The sequence below is a fragment of the Diplotaxodon limnothrissa genome, linkage group LG5, assembly GCF_057381915.1.
Source record: "Diplotaxodon limnothrissa isolate DT_005_m linkage group LG5, D_limnothrissa_male_GT1.1, whole genome shotgun sequence".
Taxonomy (NCBI): Eukaryota; Metazoa; Chordata; class Actinopteri; order Cichliformes; family Cichlidae; genus Diplotaxodon; species Diplotaxodon limnothrissa.
Window position 1 is genome coordinate 1469672 of NC_140600.1, and position 27325 is coordinate 1496996.

Genomic DNA, 27325 nt, shown 5'->3' on the forward strand with positions numbered 1-27325 from the left:
AATTGTTATCAGCCTTTCTGAAACGGAATATTCCGAGTTGGACAGTTCAGGGTTACTCAACCCTGAGTATCGTTTTTAACTCTGAGTTTTCTAAACCGGCTTCCTGAAATAGGGCCCTGGTGTCCAAAGAAGACAACAACATAAGAATCCCATTTCCACACCTATCAGCATTTAGGAACCATAGCCAATCTTCAAATTGGTAATCAGGGCTTCCAGGATGATGTGGCCGATGGCTCTCTATCCAGACAATCCTGAACAGACTGCACAGAGCCATTCTCCAGTGTCAGAGGGCTGCTGGAGGCCTGCCGTGACTGCCCTTCACTGTCAGGGGCATTTGCACTGGAACGTTTTGAACGCCATCTTCCTCATTCCCCAGTATAAACAAAACATACGGAGGGAAGAAGTAACCACGAGGGAGGTGAAACGTTGGTCTGCCCAATCAGAAGCTACGCTGCAGGACGCACTCAACAATGTCGACTGGGACATGTTCAGAGCATGCCCCAGTCGACATCAACGAGTTTACGGAAGTAGCAGTATGCTTCGTCAATATGCTAGCGGAGGAGATTATCCCCACTGCGAGAGTCACCACATTCCCGAACCAGAAACCGTGGGTGGACAGATCGATCCGCACTGCAATGAACGCCAGGACTGCCTCCTACAACGTGGGTCTCACCACTGGCGATTTGAGCGGCTCATATGGCATGCAGCGTGCGATGAGAGATACCAAACGCAGGTACTGGGAGCACGTGGAGTCTCTTTTTTTCTTTTCAGACTTCAACCATCCAGACCAATGAAAAGAGACCAAATAGGAGACAATAGCTGAATAAGCTGTTTGGTGCTTTTAAGTTTTTGCTATCATCAATATTCATTTTGCAAAAAGGGCCATAAGGATAATCCATAATACTGGTTATAGAATTCACTGATCCGGTTCATTTTCTCACTGTACAAATTATATATAAAGCAATAAACAGCCCACTTCCTGACAATATTCTCAAAATGTTTTCTAAAAGAGTAGAGGGATACAGTTAGGGGGGGAAATAAATGTAAAACATCCCTGTGTTCAAACAACACTTAAAGGCTTTTGCATCTCTGTGTGTGGAATAAAGCTGTGGAACAGACTGAGTGAAGAACTGAAGCATGACTCAGTTTAAACAGAGGTTCAAAACTATGGTTTTTGCAAAGTGCAGGGAGGAGGAAAGGCTCTGATCTGGTGTTCTCCCCCATTAGTTTCACAACAGGGATGTGTATGTGTGGGTGCACAAGTATGTTTACATAAGTATATATATCTGTAAATGTAAAAGTAGCCTTTTGACGTGTTACTACAGTTATAAAAGCAAATACATGTAACAAATTGTACGGAAGAATTTACAATGGACAGGGAGAAAAGGTGTAGCCTATTAGTTACTAAAGGAGGGAGAAGGGGTGGGATTAAATAAGCTTACACTTCTTCCAGCTGCTTTTTAAACATATTATTTATAATTTCTAATTATTATTGTTTTGTTTTGCTTTTGTTTTTCTTTGTTTGTTTGTCTCCTTTTTCTCTGTTGTTGATGTTGTTATACTATTTTAACATGTTCAAAATAAAGAGACAACACAAATACAAATGCTGTTTCCTTAAAAATGTGGCATCATACACACAGCCTTTTAGAGTTATTAGATTTATTGCCAAGAAGCATTGTTACATCAAAGAACTAACTTAACGAACACAATTTTCCTTATTTGATTCCCAAGAGAAACAGGACTTAGTACTTGCTGATGGTTTTATAGGCCATTCAAGCCTTGTGCAGGTCTACAATTGTGTCCCTGACTTCCTTTATCAGCTATTTGGTCTTACCCTTTGTGGTCGATAGGTCGGAATGAAGGAACTGGTTCTGCAGACAGAAGTGCTTTATACAAATAATGAGTTGAGGTTAGCAGTCTCTGATTGATTAATTCATTGACTGATTAGGATCTGTGTGGTACATGGGCACACAACCAATCTGTGGGAAGCAGTATTCTGGCTGCATTGGACAGGTTCACCACGAATTTCACTTAATGAAATCCAAATCAATTTATAGCGTTTGTTATGTGGTTTTCTGGGTTTTATTAGAGACTGTTCATTTCTTTGGAACTGAGAAACATTACAAATTTATCAGGGGATGGATTAGTTATGTTCCCCCACAGTATGTCAGCATGGAGAGTGAAAAGTGAATTTTTCAAAGGGACAAACAGCTGTTGTCACCAGGTGGGCCACTCCACTGCTGTTTCTTCAGTATATGACCTCAGCATACTTTGTGGACATATGGTATATTTTCACAGCATGACTAAACAGTTACTTCAAAGACAGAGTGAAAATAGCATGTATATGACTAAACACTGATCACATACTTTCATACTAAATTGCAGATATAAATTCTATCCTGCTTTATCTTCTCATAGTAACATAAACAACACCACCTGTGTGATTACATTTAAAACACATTTAATCGACTCCATCAGATCTGTCCATGCCAGAGTCTCACACATCGTCACACACCACTCAGCCTTCATGATTCATGTCCATGCCATATCTCTGTGTACCAATCGTGACCTGTTGGACAGTCCTGCTGCTTTACACACCTGCTGTAGTAACCACCGCGGTCCCCATCGGTGTGCCACTGGCATGTGTGTGTGGAGTGACTTTTCCCGGTCGGTGCTCCTTATTGCGGATACAGCTGTGAGTGCACAACTGGCATGAGGCACAGGCTGAGTTGCAGCAGGGTAAGAAGCGACAGGCGCTAACTCGCCACATGAAGCAGCCAGGTGACCAGAAGCACCAGCAGAGCACTATGCCACCTGTCACCATGCCCATGATGATGTAGAGAACCAACAGGGACAAAGAGGCAGGGGAGTCTAGAGTTAAAACAAAGTATAGTTATTTGTATCGGAAATGACAGTCATAATTAAATAAACAGCAGCAGTGAAAAAGTACATTCATTTATGTGTGTGGTGGGGAAGCTCCACCTCACAAAAAAACAATAGTCAACAATTCAGTGATACCCAACAGGGTCCATGGACTTGGAAATGTCCTGCCCATTGATCATCCATTCATAAAAAAAGTGTCACGAATCTCAGGATCCGGTGTGGTGTGTTTTTTTTTGCCTTCGCCTCTCCCACCAGGGCAGAGCTGGACCTTGCTCCCCCACCTCTGCACCCACCTTCAACGCACACCTGTTGCTCATTCATGCTAATCCTACTCTGGCTTCTCATTGTGAGTGATTACCTGGCAGACTACTTAAGATGGCAGGCGACTGCTTCCTCGCTGGATCGTTGTACTGAATAGTGTCAGTGTAGCCCAGCCACTTGAGCATCTTTTCCTTGAGATTTCTCAGAGTTTCTCCCTGACGTATTTTCCCCTGTGTACAGGCTTCCCAGATCCCCTGCCTGTGTCCCCTGTCGCTTTGAACTCTGTGGATGTGTGTGAGTGACGGTGAGCGTTTTAGATCAGACTGCTTGAGTGAGTCACGGACGGAGTAAAGAAGAACTAATGTTGGTGCCTGCCTCAGACCTTTCCCTCAGCCTTGGACTCCCTCGAGCCCTGTGTTTTCTTATCCCATTGTATATATTTATATATCTTCACCTGGTGCAATATCACAAATAAACCCTTCATCTTCTCCCTAAGCTTCTGAGTCCTGCGATTGAGTTCTCTACCAAACAAACGGTGACAAAAAGTCATAAACCACAGATTGCCTGACCATCCATCAGCACTTCAGAGCCTCTCTTTATGTTCCTGCTGCAGAGAGTTCCTTAAAAGTATATCTGAATATGAACAAAGGGCCAAAACATATTTAAAAAAAAACCCTCCACTATTTCAACTGAATGGTCACTTTGACTATGATTATGTTGCTCTGTAGATATTTGCTATAACTTACTTCTCCACAATAAATTAAGCACATGAATGAAATTCTGACCACTGAAAGCAAGCAGTCTGCTCCTCTAGATAGAGCTCTGTAGCGCTGGGCAAAGCGAGGCTTTGTAAAAGCTGCAGCATTTAAAGCAATTGTGCCAGAATTGTAACGAGGCTTTCAAACAGTCTGACACCTCCACAGTCACCCCTACTGGCCACATCACATCTGATAATGATCTTCTGGGAAACAATGACTGAAGAAATTTTATTGGACTACTCTTGAGTGCAACTGAATTTTGTTATTTAGCAGCCAACTGACTGCAGGGTGTGAGCACTGTCTTTGCAAGTTTACGTACCTGCTACCGACTCAGGATTGGGAGGACCAATCGGCGCACCACAGTTCATACGTGTCAGGAAGGGCACAGTGGGTGGACTCAGAAAGGGATGAGGAGGGGTTGCTATTGCTGGTGAAGGTTCAGGAGGTAAAATTTGACCTTCTGAAGGAGGACAGATTTGGGTCAGCTATTAAATATTACAAATGGTGTTTCACTGGTAAGCTTTACAATACATTTCTTAAACTGTTTACAGTATTCCAAAATCCTCAAATTTCCTAATTAAGTAAGTATCAGCCTAACTGACCTTTGCAGCCTGTGGTGAGGTTTTCCTCCAGGTCACTTCCATCCCCACAGTTATCAATGCCTTTTTCATCACACACCAAACTCAGAGGGATGCACTTTCCATTCCTGCAAGTGAAGTAAGGCTCATTGCTGCAATCTGATTGATTAAAACCTGAAGGAAGAAGAAGACAACAAAGAAAGTGAAAAAGAGGGATTACTTTGGTAGTGGGTAGACTACTGCCACTGAATACTGACACACACATTCAGTGCATGCAATGGATTTCTACCTTGTACAGAAAATAGGTATGGTAGGTACGGTCAGAGGTGGGAAGTACGAAGTACAAATACTTCCTTACTCTACCTAAGAACATGTATCTGTACTTTACTTGAGAAGTTTATTTCCTGACTGCTTTTTACTTTTACTCCCTGACAGGCTTGTTACTTTTGGTTTGATGGATTTGAGTTGAATGCGTCAAACATCAAACCGATTAGAATTTTGCCAAATTTGTTTGGTTTATGCCACAGCACTAGAACGACTGCAACTGTCTGTAAGCTGTGGTACTTCAGCATCTAGCTAGCCCTACAGAAGAGGAGCCAACATAAAGAGAGTAATACTTTTTAAGTGTGAGGTAATTTCTAACACAGCGTTTCTATCAACTCAACAAACACAAACTGTGTGTGTGCAGTTTGTCTCTCAGGCTATGTTCACACTAGCCTAGATAGATTTGAAAACGGCGTTTTCGTCTGAAAACGCTCCGCGTCCACACTAGCGTTTTCAGTCATTTTCACAGAGTTGTGCGTCCACAGGTGCAAAAGCGAGTAGGAATGAAAGAATTTGAAGTAAAGCTATCTGGAGCATGTACAAACTGATAATAATCTTTTTTAGGGCTGTCAAAATTGAGAGCAATCAAAACAACTGCTGTAATGCACTCCACTATCTTTTTTTAAGTGGTCACATGACTGCATCACATGACTAAAATGTGTCATCGTTTTAGAAAGTCTGCGCTTTCTAGTGTCCACACTGCGCCGGGGCAGCGTTTTCGAGAGCGTTTTCAAAACGCTGCGTTTTTCCCTTGAGGAAAACGCTGTTTCAGTGTGGGAGGCCAAAATGGAGAGAAAATGATGTGTGGACATAGCCTCAGTGTGTTGCAGCTAAAGGTCCAGCTGCCATATTTGACAGGGAGAGAAATGAAAGAGAGCTAACTTCACTCAAAGATCAGAATCAGAATGTCTTTATTGTCATTGTCACAGGTACAACCACATTATAAGTGGTCCCCGATCAGTGCATAAAAAATAAAAATGTGAAAGTATAAATAAAACAATAAAATTCAATAAAATCAATAAATAAAACACTTAAAGTGCTAATAAAAGTAGTATGAGCACACATTCACATACATTCCCACACTGTAAAACCTAATAAGTTCACAGAACTCAAAAATTGTTGTGTAACAGATTACACAACAATTTTTTAGTTGTGTTTTCAAAAGTTTTAAGTTTAACTAAAATAAAAATTATAGTTGCAGTTGCCTTAAATTACCTCAATGTTAACTCATAAATGTTGATATTCCTCAACTTATAATTAGGGAGTAGTAAACTCAAAATGTTCAATATTTTTCAACTTAATTAAGGTGGGAAATACACTCAAAATATTTTAGATATTGCAACTCATACGATGTGGGAAATAAACTCAAACTTTTTCATATTTTCTAACTTATAATATGGGAAATAACCCTTAAAATCTTCAATATTTTTAAAATACGGTGTGAAATACACTTACAAATAATTCTAAACTGCCCAGTAAATTATAATCAGCTAAAAGTGTTAGAAAACATGAAATTACACATACTAACAATTTAACAACTTTTTATTAAACACAATGTGCTTTTAAAAAGGCACAAACAACAGAGCTCACTCATAAAAAAGTGCCTCATAAATAAAACAAGAGAAGACTCCAAGGGTCTCCATCTCAATTCTAAAATTCAATAACATTTTCAGTATTAACAGCAATTGCAGCTATTAGAACATTGAGGCATTTAACACTTACTGTACCTTAACAGCTGCAGCTCACTTTCTTTTTTAAAAATACATGAAAACAAACAGTACTGTTTCCACTGCTGTACTTATAGGGAACAAACATCAAGGCAGTGCATTTACGTATTAGGCAATAGAACATTAAACATGAATAGTGCATGAACTGAACAGTCATTCATCTTAAATGTGAGGTAGAAGAGGCAAATGATTAGGAAAAAAACAAACAAAAAAAGCTTCCTCAATACTCAGCTCAACAAGTAGTCCATTCTGAGTGATTCACTCATTGAACAAATCATTCTTCAGCATCAGTAGACTCCCTTTCAGTGGTTTGTTGTCCTCAAGGCACATCACAACCTTCTGGATAAATGTGAATGTAAGCTCAGGTTTCTTTGAGTATTGTAGGTCTAGTGCATAGATGTACCCAAAGAACAGGAGAAATGACTCAGCCAGATTTGTGGGACCATTCACAAGTATTTCATCCTCAACGACAATGCAGATGCTTTCGGGACTGAAGAGGGCCGAATCAGTAGTGTCATCCGTGACAACTGTCAGCAGAGCCACAGGAGTGTCAGTGAGGTCTGGACCATCTGCTGACTGCAAAACAAAAAAAATACAAGAATGAGTTCAGCCCCACAAGGACACAAATCATGCTATTGATTAGAGGTGTGAATCTTCATAAGTCGCACGTTTCTTTTAGGATTATAATGTCAACGATTTAATTTGATATTGCGATACATCATGATGCATTACAATAACCTTAATTTGGGTTTGGTTTCAAAACATATGTTTAAATAAATGTTTTCAATAATAAATATATGCCAAGATATTTGTTTTTGTTATTTACCAAACATTTCTCTGACCACAACATGGCACCTCCAAAAAAATAGAACACTTGAATTTTAAAAGGGAGATAGTTTTTATCTGTGGATTTGTCTTTGTTTAATAATCTTTCAACTATTTTCATGTTTTCTGGTTTATGCGTAACAATCTTCTTGCAATCTTATTCAACAATAGTTGATATATGGGAGAAAACAAGTCAGATGAGGACTGTGTTGAACCTCCTTCCTGGGGCCCGTTCTTCGTACCTCGCTAAGTAGGTTAGCCGGATTAGATTGTTGACGATTTCGCGTGATCCTGGATCAGTCGGTTCCCCGAAGCTCATCCGGGACTTGCTGTCATAGCAACAGAGCCGTAAGCGTAAACCTGCTCTGGAGCAGGTTTACTTTATGTAAACAGGATTAGATCGCGGCCACGCAGGTATGTCCGCTTCATTTATACGAAAGCAACAGCGATATTCCACCACTGTTTCACCATAAATAAATAACATCAATGTAACTAAAGACAATGCAGCACCTGATCCATTTATTGATTTCACACAGGTCATTTCCTAAAAAAGGGAAATGTACTATTAACATTCTATTACATGTATGTAATTATTACAGATTTAATTCATATTTCAGAGTAGCAATTGTAAATTACTTCGTGTAATCAAGATGAGAGACCACGGCTATAAAAGCGAAGGTGGATTTGGGAAGCCTGTCGCAGCCATGTCCTGTCCGTATACGCGAGCCACCCATTGCGGAAGGTGCAAGATTGATAAGGAGAGTTTTCAGAATTCAGCGTATATTGCGGGACAGACAGGATCCTTTAGCTCAGCGCGACAGTGTGCTCATAGAGACATATCGATTTTCCCGTGAGGGTATTATTCACTTAACCAACTTGTTGACGAGGGGGTGCAGGACCACCACCTGTCTTTTTTTCCTCTGCCCTTTTCTTGGTTGCTGTTATAAACAAACAGATTATTCCAGGGTCTCTTTCCAAGAGACGAAAAGCAATATAAGTGATAAATATTACCATTCTGTAGAATATTCTTATATTTCACTTTTACCTGTTCCCATGTTCTAGTGGGTCCTGTCGTGGCTCTAATGTGAAAGAGGATAAAATATAACATATTATAATATAATGTAATGTAATATAATATTGGATAATATAGTGTAATATAATAAATCTACCCTACCGCCTACTGGTGTTGGCCAGAGGGGCCGATGGCGCGATATGGCAGCCTCGCTTCTGTCAGTCTGCCCCAGGGCAGCTGTGGTTACAACCGTAGCTGCCTCCACCAGTGTGTGAATGTGAGAGTGAATGAATAGTGGCATTGTAAAGCGCTTTGGGTGCCTTGAAAAGCGCTATATAAATCCAATATATTATTATTATTATTATTAAATTACTTACGAGTTTGATTTGTCAGCAACTTTCTGCCAGCCCTCGCTCCTTGCTTTTGCAGCCTTTGCAGTGTTCCCTTGCGTTCTGATTAAACTCTGAAACTCCTGAAATCCCTCACTCAGGAGTTCTTGCTCTGCTGCCGAAAAATACCGAGCCGAGCGCACTCCTTCGACATTTTCGCCGACCAATCAGAGGGTTGCCGATCAATGTTTCTACTATCGATGCGTAGCCCCTTTTACTACACCCAGTGATGTCACATTACTGCGTCCAGCTGTAGTAATCGTCAACAGCAGGTGTGTTCGGGGAACCGGATTAGCGAGCTCACGGTTAGCGCGATGATTTGATCTTGGATGTGTCATTTGATCTTGGATGTAGTAAGCGACGTACGAAGAACGGGCCCCTGATATACACCCTGGTTCTCCTTGAGTTCTGAGTGATGTCATATGTTTGACTGAACAGCTAGGCAAAGGGGTTGATGCTGAGGCCAGTACACTTACATCACAAGTCCTGAATAACGTGGAGGCATCTTCACGCAGGTACACAGGAAGTGCACGAAGGACGAGGGCCCGTCTTGTATTTACATCATGCTGTTCCTAGATGAACATACAATATCTATCAGAATAGTATTTACACAAATGCAGAGTAAAAACAAAGTGTTGGATAGCCATGTTCTGATTGTCATTGTTATAGATCAGGGGTGTCCAAACTTTTTGTGTAATGGGCTAAACTTGTCAATCTAGAAGGGTAACCCAAAAAAATCTAAAAATTTTGAATTTTTAATTCAGGGCAAAATTCTCTAATTTCTTTGTATTTATTTTTTATTTAAATTAGGACAAATTATAAAACTCACCCACTGACAACTGGTGAAATGTTGACTCTGTAGCACTCTTTGCAGTCTGATATCTGTAAACAATATGTGCACAAAGACGACTTATTAATGTTCAAAAACATTTTTTGCACAACACACACACGTAGTCAGCTGATCTCATCTGATGCAGATCTGCTCCTTGATCAAGTGACATTTGTCCGGATTTTTGGCACGAGTGACGTCGAATCAGCATCGCAGCTGGATGGCCCGATTTACATACCCAGCGCAGCTGATACTCACCACAATAATTTACTAAGATTATATGCACTCCTGTTATTAAGTCCAGTTCAGTCTGTAAATGTTAACCATTTCAAACTAATGTTGATAGGTGTGTTGCTAAGCTTAATAACTTAAATAACAAACTTGAAATTTACCCGTCCTATTTTCCCTTTTATTGTTTTTTCTCTGTGCTGTAAATCTTCTGTCTAAGAAGAAATCTGAGGCTGCTGTTCTGAAAATAAGCTACCAAAGCTTTTTCTGAATGAATCAATAAAGATCCAATTATGGAAAGCTGTGATGAAGGCAGTTTTGTCTTTAATTATATTCAACAATATAACATATTCGACCACTTTTAAGTGATTTTGTGATCTTTAATACACTAAAGTTAAGGTTATTTACCTAATTTCTAGTAAGTGGCCCTCAGTGAAAAAAGTTTGGACACCCCTGCCTTACAGGTTAGGGAGTATTTGTGATCCGCACAGTCTGCATCAATGATTCTTTCTTAGCCTGGGAGCAGAACGCGGCTCTTTATTTTCATTTCATTTCAATTTATCTAGCAAGGATCGATAGGGTCTGGCTTAAAGGTGTCAAGGAGGCGCCTCAGTCTGGCTGGTTGAGCCTTGTCGAATTAGCGCGAACAATTTAGCTGAACTTCGTTCGTAGCACTGAGTTCGACCAGTGTGTAATGTTAGGCTGAATCAGGCGATGCATTTTTCCGCAAGCCTTGACTTGTAGAGCTCGCTTAGTGGAATACCCCTCTAAACTGTTAAAAGGATTTCGAGATTATCTCACAACCACACATTTGAGACTACGAAAAAATACAAACATGTGTCTAATTACCATAATGATAACACACTCACGTTGTTTATTATTGTTCGCTTCATGCTAGCACACACAGCTCAACAGCGTAAACTACTGACTGTGTAACACGGACACTTATTGAAATAAGTATACTCACAATACGCACGTGCATTACCGGCGAATACGACAACCGGTAGAAACGGACAGTAGAAAGTTTTAGTAGAAAGTTCAAACGCATGGAGCTAGAACTGCCAACCGTCAACTTCCCGGGCAAGAATACAATGCATTATGGGAAATGTTGTCCCCCACGGAAAACCGCCAAAACGTTACACCATTCTAATTTGAAATAACATTACGTATTTGTCACATTCGAAAACTTTTAAAATTACAATTACTTGGATTCGAATTCATTTATAACAAACATTCACTGTGCACAAAGTACGAATATATTTCCAGTAAAAAATAAAAAAAGAATGTTTATCGAAATTAAATTTAAACAAAACAAAAACACGTTAGACTTACCAAATTTAGGGCAGTTGATGAAAAAAAATAAGGTGGTGGGTTGAAGTTGGGGACTCTTAATCCACACGGGCTGGCCAAATCTTCCCCGCATCAAGGTAAATTCAAGATGGCTGACTCAGCTTTCCTGAGGGAGCGACAAGACTCCACCCACCAGAACGTCACTAAACTAAGCTTCTTAAACTTTTTGAGCTTTCCAAAAAAATTAGCTAAAAAATATTGAGCCCTATTCAATTAAAGCTGCATAAAAGCCAACAGAGCTCACTACTTTATAGTTTGCTCAACTACAAAACGACATTTGAGTGTTATGAGCTTATTAGTTATGAGCTAGGACAACTGTTAGGGATTACAGTGCACATACATGCTTCAGTCAGCGCATAGATCAATTCAAGAGTGGCGTGATGGACATTTTTTAGTAGCAGCAGCTTTTTTAAGACGGTGGGTATTGTGTAGATCTTCCAGTGTGGGGAGAGGGCAGCTAGTGATCCTTTGGGTGGTGTTAATGATCCTTTGGAGTGCTTTTCTCTGAGCCACGGTGCAGCTAGTGTACCAGATGCATATGCAATAGGTCTGTGTCTGTTGGTGGCTCTGTAGAAGGACACCAGCAGTCTCTGTGAGCCAGTGCTGAGGCTCAGGGCTGAGGATGTGTGATGGCCAACTCTCACTCTCTGTCTACAGCCTGAGAGGAAGCTGTTGAGCCACATGCAGGTGCTGTATGGAAGCCCCAGGTCCTGTAGCTTAACCACCAGTTTGTGTGGAAGAATGGTGTTAAAAGCTTAGCAGTAATCCATGAAAAGCATCCACACATAGCTCCAGGTGTGTTACGGCAGCATGGAGTAAACCTTTACTCAAAAAGCATCTCTAGACCCAGCAGTCTTAGCTAATTATAGGCCAATCTCCAACCTTCCTTTCATATCAAACATCATTGAAAGAGTAGTTGTCAAACAGCTAACAGATCATCTGCAGAGGTTTATTTGAAGAGTTTCAGTCAGGTTTCAGAGTTCATCACAGCACAGAAACAGCTTTAGTGAAGGTTACAAATGATCTTCTTATGGCCTCTGACAGTGGACTCATCTCTGTGCTTGTCCTGCTAGACCTCAGTGCAGCGTTCGATACTGTCGACCATAATATCCTATTAGAGCGATTAGAACATGCTGTAGGTATTACAGGTACTGCACTGCAGTGGTTTGTATCATATCTATCTAATAGACTCCAGTTTGTGCATGTAAATGGAGAGTCCTCTTCACACACTGAGGTTAATTATGGAGTTCCACAGGGTTCAGTGCTAGGACCAATTCTGTTTACATTATACATGCTTCCCTTAGGCAGCATCATTAGAAGACATAGCATACATTTACACTGCTATGCAGATGACACCCAGCTCTATCTGTCCATGAAGCCAGATAACACAGTTAAACTGCAGGAATGTCTTAAAGACATAAAGACCTGGATGGCCGCTAACTTTCTGCTTCTTAATTCAGATTAAACTGAGGTTATTGTACTCGGCCCTGAAAAGCTTAGAAATATGGTATCTAAGCAGATTCTTACTCTGGATGGCATTACCTTGGCCTCCAGTAACACTGTGAGGAACCTTGGAGTCATTTTTGACCAGGACATGTCCTTCAACGCACATATTAAACAAATATGTAAGACTGCGTTCTTCCATTTGCGCAACATCTCTAAAGTTAGAAATATCCTGTCTCAGAGTGACGCTGAAAAACTAGTTCATGCATTTATTACTTCCAGGCTGGACGACTGTAATTCATTATTATCAGGAAGTCCTAAAAACTCCCTGAAAAGCCTTCAGCTGATCCAAAATGCTGCAGCAAGAGTCCTGACAGGGACTAGAAAGAGAGAGCAGATTTCTCCTGTTTTGGCTTCCTGTTAAATCCAGAATTCAAAATCCTGCTCCTCACATACAAGGTCTTAAATAATCAGGCCCCATCTTATCTCAATGACCTTGTAGTACCATATCACCCTATTAGAGCACTTCGCTCTCGCTCTGCAGGCCTACTTGTTGTTCCTAGAGTATTTAAAAGTAGAATGGGAGGCAGAGCCTTCAGTTTTCAGGCCCCTCTTCTGTGGAACCAGCTTCCAGTTTGGATTCAGGAGACAGACACTATCTCTACTTTCAAGATTAGGCTTCAAACTTTCCTTTTTGCTAAAGCATATAGTTAGGGCTGGACCAGGTGACCCTGAATCCTCCCTTAGTTATGCTGCAATAGACGTAGGCTGCCGGGGATTCCCATGATGCATTGAGTTTTTCCTTTCCAGTCACCTTTCTCAATCACTATGTATTAACAGACCTCTCTGCATTGAATCATATCTGTTATTAACCTCTGTCTCTCTTCCACAGCATGTCTTTATCCTGTCTTCCTTCTCTCACCCCAACCAATCACAGCAGATGGCCCCGCCCCTCTCTGAGCCTGGTTCTGCCGGAGGTTTCTTCCTGTCAAAGGGAGTTTTTCCTTCCCACTGTTGCCAAAGTGCTGCTCATAGGGGGTCATATGATTGTTGGGTTATTCTCTCTATGTATTATTGTAGGGTCTACCTTACAGTATAAAGTGCCTTGTGGCGACTGTTGTTGTGATTTGGCGCTGTGTAAATAAAATTGAATTGAATTCCTGATGTTCAAAGATATCCCAGTTAGTCCTGTCAAAACAGTCCTGCAGCTGCTGAGAGGCACCCTCTGGCCATATGGTAATGTCTTTCTCCATGGCCAAAGACTAAGACAGAAGGACAGGAGAGGAAGAAGAGAGCTTGGATTTAAAGGGAAGGATGCTCAGTATTGCTTGATAGACTGGGAATTTAAAGCTTCCATGTAGGTCCTCGTGTTTTTAATCAGATATTAAGTCTATGTGACATTATGTTTTATCACATTGAGAAACATGCTGCAAAACAAACTGAGTCAAACTAAGTGTGTTATTCAAAGGCTGCATTAAAATCCTCTGCAGGATAAACAGGTTAGTTAGTTGTAGTGTGATGGGTTTAAAGTAAAGAACAGTGTGTGGCTGATACACTATGGCTGTAGTTTCATGGTCAGAGTAAGGTTACATCAAGTGTAGCAGCGATTCATGTGAATTTTGCTGATGATGCTAAGATTCACTGACTGAATTCCACCAGTCAGTAAATTGATTTCCACATTGATTTAAGTCGTGTACATCCACAAAGAGTGGATCAATGACCAGGTTTCCCATGGTCACTGATCATGACTCAAGGATCATTGATCAGTGGTTGTTGTCAAAGGAGCTTTCAAAGAAAAGCGTCTGGACTTCTTTAAGTTGCTTGAAGACGTTTCACCTCTCATCCGAGAAGCTTCTTCAGTTCTAAGGTCAAATGGTGGAGAGTCCCAGATATAAACCTAGTGGGAGTTTCCCCCCACAGAGGGACAAAAGGACCCCCTGATGATCCTCTAATCGCCTGAGCCAAGGTGTGAAACTGGGTGTGGGTCCCAATCAGCCAGAGTTTCGGGTGAGTTCATTGTGAAACCTGGCCCCACCTTATCATTCCTGAGGTCAGATGGCCGAGGATGTGAGTGGGCGTTAAGGCGTCTGGGAAGGGATCTCAAAACTGGATTATAGATGGCAGAGAGTTGGTGTCGTAAACCCCCGCCTCTGTTCAAAGATGGTCGCTCACAGTGGACATAGATGCTTCTTTCACTCCTCTTTCAAACCATCTGTCCTCTCTGTCCAAAATGTGAACATTGGCATCCTCGAAAGAGTGACCTTTGACCTTTAGATGCAGATGGAAAGTGCAAACTTCACAAGTGCATGGCACAACATAGAGAAGCCACCTCCACAGGACAAGACTCAGCTGTCCATCTGCATCTAAAGGGCCATCTGATCTCAGGAATTTGCATGATACACATCGGACTACAAACACGCACATTACCAACTCCGGAAGACGATCAAAGCAGCCAAACGTGAGTACAGGGACAGGGTGGAGCAACAGTTTGACAACCCTCGGAGTATGTGGCAGGGACTAAACACGATCACAGACTTTAGAGGGAAAACCAGCACACCGCAGACCACGGCCTCTCTGTGTGAGGATCTAAACGTATTCTACGCTAGATTCGACACAGCGAACACCATGAGACCGGACAGTGTGCGCACCGCGGATGACGTCAGTGCGCACACTGTGTCTGAGGAGGATGTGCGGAAGTGCTTCAGGAAGGTGAACGCACGCAAAGCTACTGGTCCGGACGGGATTCACGGCCGCGTCCTCAAGTCATGCGCGGCTCAGCTGGCTGGAGTGTTCACGCACATCTTCAACCTTTCCCTCTCTCTGTCTGTAGTCCCAGCCTGCTTCAAAATGGCCACCATCGTCCCTGTACCCAAATCCTCCACCATCTCCTCATTGAACGACTGGCGACCTGTAGCCCTGACCCCCATCGTAAGCAAATGCTTCGAGAAGCTGGTCAGGGACTTCATCTGCTCTGCAATACCCGACTCACTGGACCCTCTACAGTTTGCATACCGCCACAACAGGTCCACTGATGATGCCATAGCCCTGACACTACACACTGCCCTGTCACACCTGGAGAAGAGAGACACGTATGTGAGAATGCTGTTTGTAGATTACAGCTCAGCATTCAATACCATCGTTCCCTCGAAGCTGGACAGGAAACTGCAGGATCTAGGACTGAGCAGCTCCCTCTGCAGCTGGATCCTTAGCTTCCTGTCTGACAGACGCCAAGTGGTCAGACTGGGCAGCATCACCTCATCCCCCATCACACTGAACACTGGTGCTCCACAGGGGTGTGTACTGAGCCCTCTCCTGTACTCACTCTACACCTACGACTGCACAGCCACTAACAGCTCCAACATCATTGTGAAGTTTGCGGACGACACTACAGTGGTGGGTCTTATCACCAACGGTGATGAGACGGCTTACAGGGAGGAGGTCAGCGCCCTGACCCACTGGTGTCAAGACAACCATCTCACCCTCAACGTCGCAAAGACAAAGGAGTTGATAGTGGACTTCCGGAGGTGCAGAGAAGTACACACCCCCATCACCATCAACGGCGCTGCTGTGGAGAGAGTGAGCAGCTTCCTGTTCCTTGGAGTACATCTGGCTGAGGATCTTACGTGGTCAGTACACACAAACAAAACAGTGAAGAAGGCGCAGCAGCGCCTCTTCTTTCTCAGGAGACTGAAAAGATTCGGCATGAGCCCCCGCATCCTCAGGACCTTCTATCACTGTGCCATTGAGAGCATCCTCACTGGATGCATCACCACCTGGTATGGCAACAGCACCGCCTACAACTGCAAAGCTCTCCAGCGAGTAGTGCGGTGCTCTGAACGGATAATTGGAGGTGAGCTTCCCTCCCTCCAAGACATCTACAGGAAGCGGTGCCTGAGGAAAGCGGGGAGGATCATCAAGGACTCCAGTCACCCCAGCCATAAACTGTTCAGACTGCTTCCATCAGGAAGGAGGTTCTGCAGCATCCGGTCCCGTACCAGCAGACTGAGAGACAGCTTCTTCCACCAGGCCATCAGACTGCTGAACACTTCATAGACACCTCAGCTTCACTACTGGAACTTCAACATTATGCACTCCACACTGTACAGTAATGCCACTGTTTTGCACATGTCTCAACTCTGTATATTTTATATATTTTATTTATTGTTTACTCTATTTAATTTGTAAAATATGTGTACACACACACACACACACACACACACACACACACACACACACACACACGTAGAAAAATATTTAGTATACACATCCAGAAATGCATATACTATTATATATTGTACATATATTTATTAGTTTCAGATGTAGCCATTCTTGTATTTTGCTTGTTTACATTATTGTATTTTGCACAACTCTGTTGCTTGTGAAGCTCGCACACAAGAATTTCACTCACATGTGCTGTACCAATGTACCTGCACATGTGATGTGACAATAAAAGTGATTTGATTTGATTTGATTTGATAAGGTGGGGCCAGGTTTCACAATGAACTCACCTGAAACTCTGGCTGATTGGGACCCACACCCAGTTTCACACCTTGGCTCAGGCGATTAGAGGATCATCAGGGGGTCCTTTTGTCCCTCTGTGGGGGGAAACTCCAACTAGGTTTATATCTGGGACTCTCCACCATTTGACCTTAGAACTGAAGAAGCTTCTCGGATGAGAGGTGAAACGTCTTCAAGCAACTTAAAGAAGTCCAGACGCTTTTCTTTGCAAGCTCCTTTGACTACGATGACCTGGATGACTGAGAACCTTCACAGACATCAGTGGTTGTTGATATATAGTCATGAGAATTTGCATATTAATGATCAGTGTTCCTTCAGTGGTACTGGTTTCAGTCATTATGCAAATGTCCTGTTTATAAGGTTGAAACCTGCAGTCAGGTGAGACTGAAGAAGTCACCTGATGATGAGCAAACATTTCTCCCACTGAAAATGCTACGTCCAGATGAACAGAATAAACTTTTTGGGATTTACTCACCTGGATAATAAAGACATCAATAAATTTAAACCCTCTTTTGAGGATGTTTCTATTTTTGTGAAACTGAAACCCCCCCAAAACAAAACAGAAAATGTGTACAGTCAGAGGTTAAAGTGGATTCAGCGGGTGTGGAACCCTATAATTGGTCTTAGTGGCTCAGTGTGGGGAAAATAATCATAACTCTCAATAATTTCTACTAAGAGCTGCAGTAGATTTTCTTAGTGTACAGGCTGTCATCAGCTGACCTGCTGCTCTTTGTGGATGTACACAACTTAAATCAACCAGATGTGAGCAGATGTTTCCTGAGTTGTCCTGGCTGATTTCCATCCTCCACACTGACAGCACACTGTTTATGCTGTCTGTTTTTCTAGGTGGTATAAAGTTGATATGATGGTGGAATTCAGTCAATGAATCTCAGCATCATCATCTAAATTCACATGTTTCTCTGCTCCACCTGGTGTAACCTTACTCTGACCATGAAACCACAGCCACAGTGTATCACTCACACACTGCTCTTTACGTTTAGGAAGTCACTTGGATGATGACAAAACGTTTCTCCCACTGAAAACATGCAGATGAACTTATTAAGCCACGTGCACAAAAGTATACAGATGATTTGTTTTTAAATATAAATCTACGTGTCTGCTGCATGACACAAAACTAATGTTAGACACAAAACTTTTTCAAACTTCAAACCATACCGAAGACGTTCTTTTACCACAAACAGCACCAATGTACACTGAGCAAAATAATCTGTTTTCACATCTCTACTCAGTGTTATGTGGAAACTGAAAGACACAATAAACACCTGAACAAGCGACAACAAACTCAGCTTGACAAGAAATCAAAGTGTTGTCTCCTGAAGAAAGATGCCCTGTGTTCTGGTTCTGGTCCATTTTATAATGGAAGATGTGGTAAGGACAAGAATGAATATATCTACCAAATTTGAAGAAATTACTTTCTGGCCTTCCTGAGGTATGGCAAACAGAAATCTGCAAATGTAAAGCCTCCACGTATTGCTGACACAGAGTCACAAAGTCTAGCTGCAGATACAGTGAGGCGGGATAATGAATTGATCCCTTGCTGCTACCTCAAAGGGAGATATCAAATAAATATCCCCAAAGAAACAAAACAGCACTTATATAAAAGGCCTGAGTGGAAAACTTGGCAAACCCTAAAAAACGTTGGTCTATTTCCAGTGATCTGCCAACAACTAATATTAAAACAAAAGACTTCTCATTGCTTTTACAACTACTCTGAATACAATCTACATCACTGTTTAAGAATTTAAATATGAACTTTTGCACTATTCAGCAGTGTGCACTGGGGGGAATACTTCTGATGCCCTGTTGAATTTGTAAGTTTTAAACAGAAATGACCAGTCTCTCTCTTTTCTTTCACCAAATATCAGCCCACAGACTGGCTGTGCCCATACATTACAATGGCACATACATAGGAACAAATCAGTAAATCAATTACAGCTACTCCTGATCTCAGCTCTTCATGTCTAGAAATCACACCTGCTGTGTCCCCTCTGTCCCCTTCTGGCCGCCTGCGCCTCAATTTTATTCCACAACCTAGACATCCGCATTACTCACACTCTCATAACACACACATATAGGGGCTTGGGGGTGGGGGACGGTCTGTGTATTGAACCTCACCTCTGGTGCTGGTGGCCGCCTCTTGATTTTAAATGCATGTAGACATTGAGGGTTCTCGAGAGGGGCCGTGCTGACACCTGCTGTTCTTTGCCAGCAGCACCATGCCCTCCCGTGTTTTAAATGCACTTGGGAACAGCACGCAGCAACACTACACATGAGTGGGAGGAGGGAGGTATGGGGTCTTCACACCCCCCCGTTCTCTGTTAGCCATTGGGACGCAGAGGCTGGGAGGAGGAGTTGGCCGTCCAATTGGGGTCTGTGATGCAGGGCCTCCCGGCTGCTGCAGAGCCGGGAGCGGTATGCTTGTCTCCACCTCAGGGGAAAGGGTTACATCTCCTGGGTCTAGGTGGTGTCCAGGGCTGGGCGCTCATGTATGTACCGGCTCACTCCTGGTGGCCGCTTGGCGGGTCCTGGTGCCCATGGCTTGGTCGGGCCTCTTCCGGGGATTGGGGGGCCCTCCGGCCTCTGGGCCTACGGCTCGGTTCACTCTGGCACAGCTGGCTGCCGGCAGAGCCCGCGGGCACGCCACTGCAGCTCCCTCTGGCTTCTGCTCTGTGGCTGCTGGGAGTTCTCTCGTCTGGGGCTCTCCTCAAATCTTCTCAGGAGGGTGGCATGGTTGCCCTTAAAGTGGACCTCCTTGGGCTCTCGCACTCTGGAGCCTCTGGATGTCTGGGGCCTGGATCTCCTCCATGCATGCTTCATGCCCTGGGGGACAGGGCTATGGCTCCCTACACCCTCTAGCAGATCATTACATGGAGAAACCTTTTGAAAACAAGCGCACTGATCCACACGGGTGTTCAGACAAGCTACACTTTTCTTGGCTGCTACCTCAAAGCACACTGTGTGCTGTCGGTCCTGCGTGCTGCACAAAAACATTTAATATTTAGTATTTACTGTTATTTACACTTATTATGTTGCTCTCTTTTTTTTGCTTGTTTTCTCTTTTTTTCTTTTTTTTCTCTCAACAGGTGATCTGGGAGATTTTTTTTCTTTTTAAGTTTACTTTCTCACTGTCCCTCTTCCCCTCTGTTTTTCTGTTCCTTCATCTCTCTTTCTTCCTTTCCTATCCCCCAGCCATGTCTGTCCCGTCTGTAACAACTGAAAATAAAATAAAATAAATAATAACAACAAGGGTTGATCAAATGGACTAAAACGGCAAGGCCGTGATGATCCACTTGGAAAAGTAAATCCATTGGGTGCCTTTGTTGGCTTTCAGATATCAATTCTGATGGCTAAGGAACCAAACCGGACAGGCAAAAAAAAAGAAATCACACCTGCTCACAGAACCGATTTTCTCCATTCCAACCTCAGCACTACTATGGGTAAAATCAAAGAGCTGTCAGTGACAACCCTGCAGACCTGCACAAGTTGCAGGAGTGACCTAGCCAGTCTCCAGACCTCAGTCCTGTAGGAAATCTGTGGACAGAGCTCCCGTTTTGAGTTGCCAAGTTGCAGCAACGACACCTAAAGGATTTAGAGAGTTTCTGCAAGGAGTAGTAGGCCAAAAGCCCCCAGCGCTACTTCTCAAATTAAATTAACACTGACTTTAAATGATGCAGCATCTGTCTATCCTGTTAAATCTCCAGTGACATTTTGTATCTGCAAAATAAAATGTTACATTAAAATACAAGACGTGTTATTCCAGTTTCTTATAAGCTTCTTCTGTCATCGCTGTGGGTTTTCGCTTTTAACTTCAGCTGACCTTCAAGTAATGTGGATTGCACAACACTGGACATTATATTCTTCATTTCCAGTTAATACTTGTACAGCTGCTGTTATTGTGTATATATTTATTTATATTTCTTCATACATTCTTATATAGTTCTATATTGTGTATTTTGTTGTACAGTTATTTTATTTTCAACTTTAATTTATATATTTTATCTTATTCTTCCCAGTTAAATTTACCCTTCATTCTAATTTGTGTTGTACAGTTATTTCATTTTTAACCTTAATTTATATTTTATTCCTTCCTAGTTAAATTTACCCTTTTTAATTTTTCATATTTATTTCCTATCTTATTCATAGCCTTTTCCTTTTTTGTTCTCTTTAGGTCACGAGCAGTTGTCCAAGCATTTCACTACATATCGTACTGTGTATGACTGTGTACGTGACAAATAAAATTTGAATTTGAATTTGAAGTAAAACAAAGCAGAACTTTCCTAAAGTATGTGTTTGATTAAAGGTCTCCTGTTTCTTAGCTAAAGACTGACTTTCAAACACATTTTCATAACCTTTACCGTGTTTTTCTTACCCAGTCTGAAGGAGGTGAAGTCCCCCACAAAGTCAACTCGAGGCTGAGTCCCCCTGGTCACCAGCCTCAGGGTCAGGTAGTTTCCTGTGGACAGCACTGGTCGGGGTGGGCTCTTCCCACAAAGAGGAGGCCCCAAGAGAGGCGAGGTTGTGTCCCGACCATCATAGAACTGAACGTAAGAGCCGGCATGACACGGATCTTCTGAGTTTTCACCAGAGGTAGACTGCGATCTGGGGCTGAGAGGGGCAGAACCGTGGGGGGACAGAGACTCTGGCAAGACAGGCGCAGGACTCAGGGGGGCCACTCTAAGCAAGCTGTAAACCAGGAAGAAGCGGAAATGGAACTGCACCTTGTCTTTGGGAGAGCTGGCCTGCATTGTCAGGTGGCAATCAGTCCCCATGATCACAAAGTAGTACTTCTTGGATTCCTGGTGTGAGTTGATGATCATACCGTCACCTTGGATTGTCTGGCCACAGAAATCTACCACATTCACTGACAGGGAAGAAAAAAAACAAGAGACTAACTTCCCACATATTACACAGTCAAAGCAAGGTTGTTACAGATTTTTTTAAAAGGTTACTTTGATCAATTTCTCTTTATTAAAAATGGGCTAACCTGAACACACTCTGTGTTTTTGAGTTGTGTTGCTTTTGGGTTTTTTTTTTTTTTTCACAGTATTTTAAAGTATTTCGAACCATTATGGTTGTTTGAGTTTATGTTGCCTTCCTTTCATTTTAAAGCTATTGTCGTGTAACGTCAGCCAACAAATTTCAGCTTGCTGAATATTTTCGCGTTCCCATTCTCTGTAAACTGTGCAACTCTGACTTCATTGTTTAATGTTCTTACAAACTAAAAGAATTCAGTAGTGTCTTTTAAAAAAAAAAAGAAACTAACGTTTGCACATCAGCACAGATATGGATTTGCAAACGAGATGAAGGCTTCCACCTGAATACCATTTTGTTCACAATTACCAACCCAAGATACCAGCTTTTTGGTTTACACTTGACTAAAATTTGAATTCCTTCTTCTTTTCTGTTTTTTTTTCTTCCTTATTGGGTCTATGCAGAGTATCTCTGGTGCTACCATGTTTTTCAGTCATCTCTGGCTAGCTCTGGGATGTTTTTATCAATCTTCAACTCAAAATGTGCGCACAAAATGTGTGCTAACCAGTCTGGTGTTACATTAACCCTTTCACACACAGTGCTCACTACAGTAGACAGGTATTTATAGGTGGTTTTCTTGTATTTGTGTCAGTGTTGATGGTATACTTGCACATAAATCACTACACACTGATGTGTCACTCCATACCCTGCCACCCACTGGTCAGCCAGTGTACTTGTAAAAAAAACTCTTTGAAAAGTAAATTAAAAAAAAATTAAGCTCAAAAATCTTTTTTCAAATCCTGATTGATGGTGTCATAATTCATGCAGGACAGGTTTAAATGGTGGTTCTAGGTAGAAGTTGTCGTGACTTTTTTCCTTTTGATCCCATACACCCAAAAATTCAATATTTGCTAAATAAGCCCATTTAAACAAAAGTCATGAAAAATAACATAATGTGGTTTTAATTTAACAGAGTTACAGAATTATTAAAATGCCAAGGAGGTCAAAACAACACCCTTGGCAGAAAAATAGCTGGCTGACAAGGAACAGGACCATTTTAGCCTGATAGGTCAGAGTTAGTTAAACCACATCTGAAGAGCAGATCCTCGGAGGACACACATATCATAACATTGTAGACCTGGTCTGCTAAATCTACCGTGGGACCAACGTCTAAGACGCAGCTTATCTAAAAGCAGGCTCCGGCAGCCTCCACACTGTCACCCATGGCCCCTTCCCTCTGGGCCACAGGCCAAATAATGAGGAAATTTATGACCACCCCTGAAGTTTATTAGCTTTGTTTCCATGGCAACTTGAATGTCCTAGGGCACATGAGCCCCTGTTGGTGGGAAACAGCTCATCCCCTCCACATGGCCTAAGTAAATACAAGACCTGGAGAGGATAACATCCAATGCACGGGTGACCAGAAGGTACAGAGGCCTCACTAAAGAATTTTGCAGGTTGAAAATTAAATTCATCTCTCAAAAATGTATTGTAAATTAAGTCTATTTGTTGAGCTGACAGACGAGGGGTTATTCACAATGCTCACAGGTTATATTTAGATTTGATTTGATAACCTTTGTAGTTTAGTAATTGTTTTTTTTCTTGGGCAGCTTTCATGAGTTCCTAGAGGTTAAAAAAGGTCATTTGACCCATTCTTATATAGTCCTTTTCTACTCTCCCAGAGCACTCAGTGTTTTAGACAACATGCACTTTTTCTCTCTACGTAATATTCACACACACTCATACACTGATGGATGCTTTGGAGAGCAACTTAGGGTTAGTAATTTGCTCAAGGATATTTGGCCTGCAGACTGGAGCAACCAACAACCAGTCAACAGTGCTTGTCCAGTGCCTAAGCTGTACAAGCACTCAAGAACACATACAAACAACAGAAATACACTCACTGGCCACTTTGTTAGCGACACTATTTAATTAAATTGAAAGCCTTTATTGTCATTATACATAGTATAAGAAGATTAGAAACAGCTCTAGAAAAGTGCATGGGTACCTTAGCACATTATAAAGACTATACAATAATTTAACTATACACTTAATATAAATATAAATACACAGTACAGTACTGGATGACAGAGACAGACAGGCAGAGAACTGATTACTTTTTGTGCAAGCACCCTTAGGATGTGTAGCTGCTGCTGGGCCATCTTGACTAGCGCCGTGGTGTTAGTTGACCAGGAGAGGTCTGCAGAGATGTGGACGCCAAGGAATTTGAAGGACTCCACTCGCTCTACACTTTCTCCGTTGATGTGCAGGGGGGCAGAGGCAGTTCTGTTCCACCTGAAGTGCAGGATGAGTTCCTTGGTCTTGGTGACGTTAAGTGTCAGGTTGTTTGATGCACACCATTTTCCCAGTTTCAGGACTGAGAGTGTGAGGGGAAGAGAGGTGAGGGCCGAGCTTCACCGGCTGGGGTCTGTTGACCAAGAAGTCCTTTATCCAAGAGCAGGTGGGTGGTGGTTTGGGGACACCCGGATGTAGAAGGCATCCCACTGTGTGTGTTCAAAATCTCCCATTCCACCAAATCTGAATATTTTCTATTAGACTGAATTCTGGTGAGTGTGGAGGCACTCTGAGTTCAGTGAATCTTCAACCAGGACCATCACCTGTGGTGGAACCAGCTCCCAGTGTCAGTTCAGGAAGCAGGCACCAAAGCATCAGCATCAAACTTTTGTTTTTCATGCTGCAAGCTTGGGTCTTCGACAATGTTGTTGATGTTGTTCCTGTAATCTGCTGGAGCCATTCGCCTTGCTTGGGAGTCACTGCACCAAGCGCTCCGATTGCCACCACTGCTACCTTCATCCTCCACATCTTCTAGAGCCCTTGGTATTTCTCCAGCTTCTCGTGTTACTACTTCCTGATGTTGCCGTCATTCAGTATTGCTACATCTATCACTACGGCCGTCTTCTTCAGTTGGTCCACCACCACTATGTCTGGTTGGTTAGCTACCACCATTTTGTCCGGGGTGGTTGTAGCTCAGGTGGTAGAGCAGGTCAGCTACTAACTGGAAGGTTAGTGGTTCCCATGTTGCTCTCTGAGTGTGAATGTTAGATAGGGAGCACTTAACAACTTAGCTTGCGTGATTGGGTGAATGAACGAGTTGTATAGAGTGCTCAGAGTAGAAAAGTCCTGTATAAGAACCAATTCTTCTGTATCTGGAAGTCCCACAGGATCTTAGCTCGGTCATTCTCCATCACGCTACTGGTCATGTCCCACTTTGACCTTTTAAATTTCTCCCACAATTAAAATATTTGGTCTCATATGGTGTGAGCATAAGTAAGACAAACCCTTAGGTATAACAACATCAGCCATCACATCTCCTTACTTTAGAGGTCTGGTCTAGGTTTGCTCTTGAATTTGGCTCCCATCTGTATATTTCATGTACAATAATTAATTTATTAAGACACAGAACACATTTACAAGCAAATACATGTTAGCAGCCTAGCTTAATTGTTTCTAGTGATGAAGGACTCTGGAGTGTACATCATACATGTTTATCTCACTACCGACTAGGGATGGGTATCGTTTAGGTTTTATCCGATACCGGTGCCAAATCGGTACTTTTGAAACGGTGCCGGTGCTTAAAGAATGGAGAACACAAAATTGGTCCAAAAACCTCTCATGTTCAGCTGTTTTTTTGTAAAAAGATAACAATGTTAGCCTTTTCTGCAGCTATAGGGCATATATGGTATCACTCTTGGCTGGAAGCAGTGCTTAAACAATGGAAAAAACACCAACTTTGTCCAAAAACCTCTCATGTTTAACTGTTTTCCACTTTTTCTTTGGTCATTTTAGCCTTTTTGGCCAGGGTGAAGGGAGTATCTGCCATCAAACAAGAAGACAGCCGCATGTAACTACGACGGTGTTTGCTAGTTCACCTTACATGCATTAATGTAATAACGTGGTTAGCCTACTCAACGTAAATTACACACGAACAACATTAAGCTACTCACGCAGAGAAGAACGGCTGCTGCTGCATCATCATCCTCATCATTTCTGCTACACTGGCAGGGCTAGGGGCCAGGACTCTCCTCTTCGGGTTTTTGGGGGATGTTGCTAACTCCGGGTTGATAACAGGCACCACACCCGCAGTAGATGTGCTCGGTGTGAGGTCTCGCAGCAAGCTATCAAATACGGCGCATTTCTCGGCTTTTAAAAAAACGCTATGCGTCGCCAGGTGTTTCATCAGATTTGAGGTGTTACCTCCTTTGACAGTATCACAGTATCAGCTTAAAGCACTTGTTGCTGCTGAGTTTGCATATTTTGCTGTGAAGTACAGCCAGACTTTGATCACTTCGCCTTGGGCATTTTTAATCTGTAGCTCTGCTCTAACAGAACGTACGTACCTGGACCCGCCTACTATCCTCGGAAACGTAAAATGATTGGCTAGAAGTGTATCACAGCTCAGGAAAAAAAAGCACCGAAATAAAGCACCGAAATGTGCGCTGCTTTTCGGTCTGGTTACTACCGTTTATGTCAGAACCGGTGCCATCATGGCACCGGATAACGGTACCCATCCCTCCTACCGACTTATATATATTATAAATATATTATCTCCCCCTTCTAATAATGCAACTTCTGCATGCGGGACGTTTCAGGCTTTGGACAGGCAAACTGTGAAATGGACACGGTGGACTGTGACACTTGTTTGTGATTACAAGCCGAATTTTGTTGGGCACTGTCTTCATAGACCTTTAGTTCAACAGAAGTTATGTAGAAGGCAAAACGTGTGTGATATACAGGGTCAGTGTTCCTGAGCCTAGTCAGTGATTTCTACTTTATGGACAGCAGTACAGCCTGAGCACACACTGAAGCACTAGAACGTCTCAGCCTCTCATGTTTTTGAAGTAATTAGTAGAAATACTAACAAATAAACTTGGCCTGGTTTATTTGAAATGTGTTGCTGGTGTCTTTGGAAAAACCTTGTTAACACACACACAGAGATTTTAAAAATGATTGCATGTCTTTGTTTTGTTACTTTGACTCTCACATATTTAGCGCAATCAGAGCGTTGTGCACAGAGAAATACAGCACACACACGTGCACCAAGCCTCTTTTAGTTGAGTTTGTGGAGTATTTCACACAGTTGTATCCGGGTGTTAAAAACTTACTGGTGTCGATGGACGAGGTGGAGAGACTCATGAAGCAGCGCAGCAGGAGCAGCAGTGTGAACACCCGCTGATTGCAGCTCTCCAT

The 27325-nt window shown here is 42.4% G+C and overlaps 1 protein-coding gene across 1 annotated transcript; it reads right to left on the minus strand.

The window, feature by feature from the left end:
* Positions 1-2590: 2590 nt before the first annotated feature.
* Positions 2591-27325, minus strand: ldlrad2 (low density lipoprotein receptor class A domain containing 2). Its single transcript, XM_085353666.1, has 5 exons — positions 27241-27325; positions 21516-22007; positions 4505-4654; positions 4222-4362; positions 2591-2871 (listed from the first exon to the last, which is right to left on the minus strand). Exons 1-5 carry the CDS (start codon positions 27323-27325, stop codon positions 2591-2593), a joined length of 1149 nt encoding a protein of 382 aa, XP_085209792.1.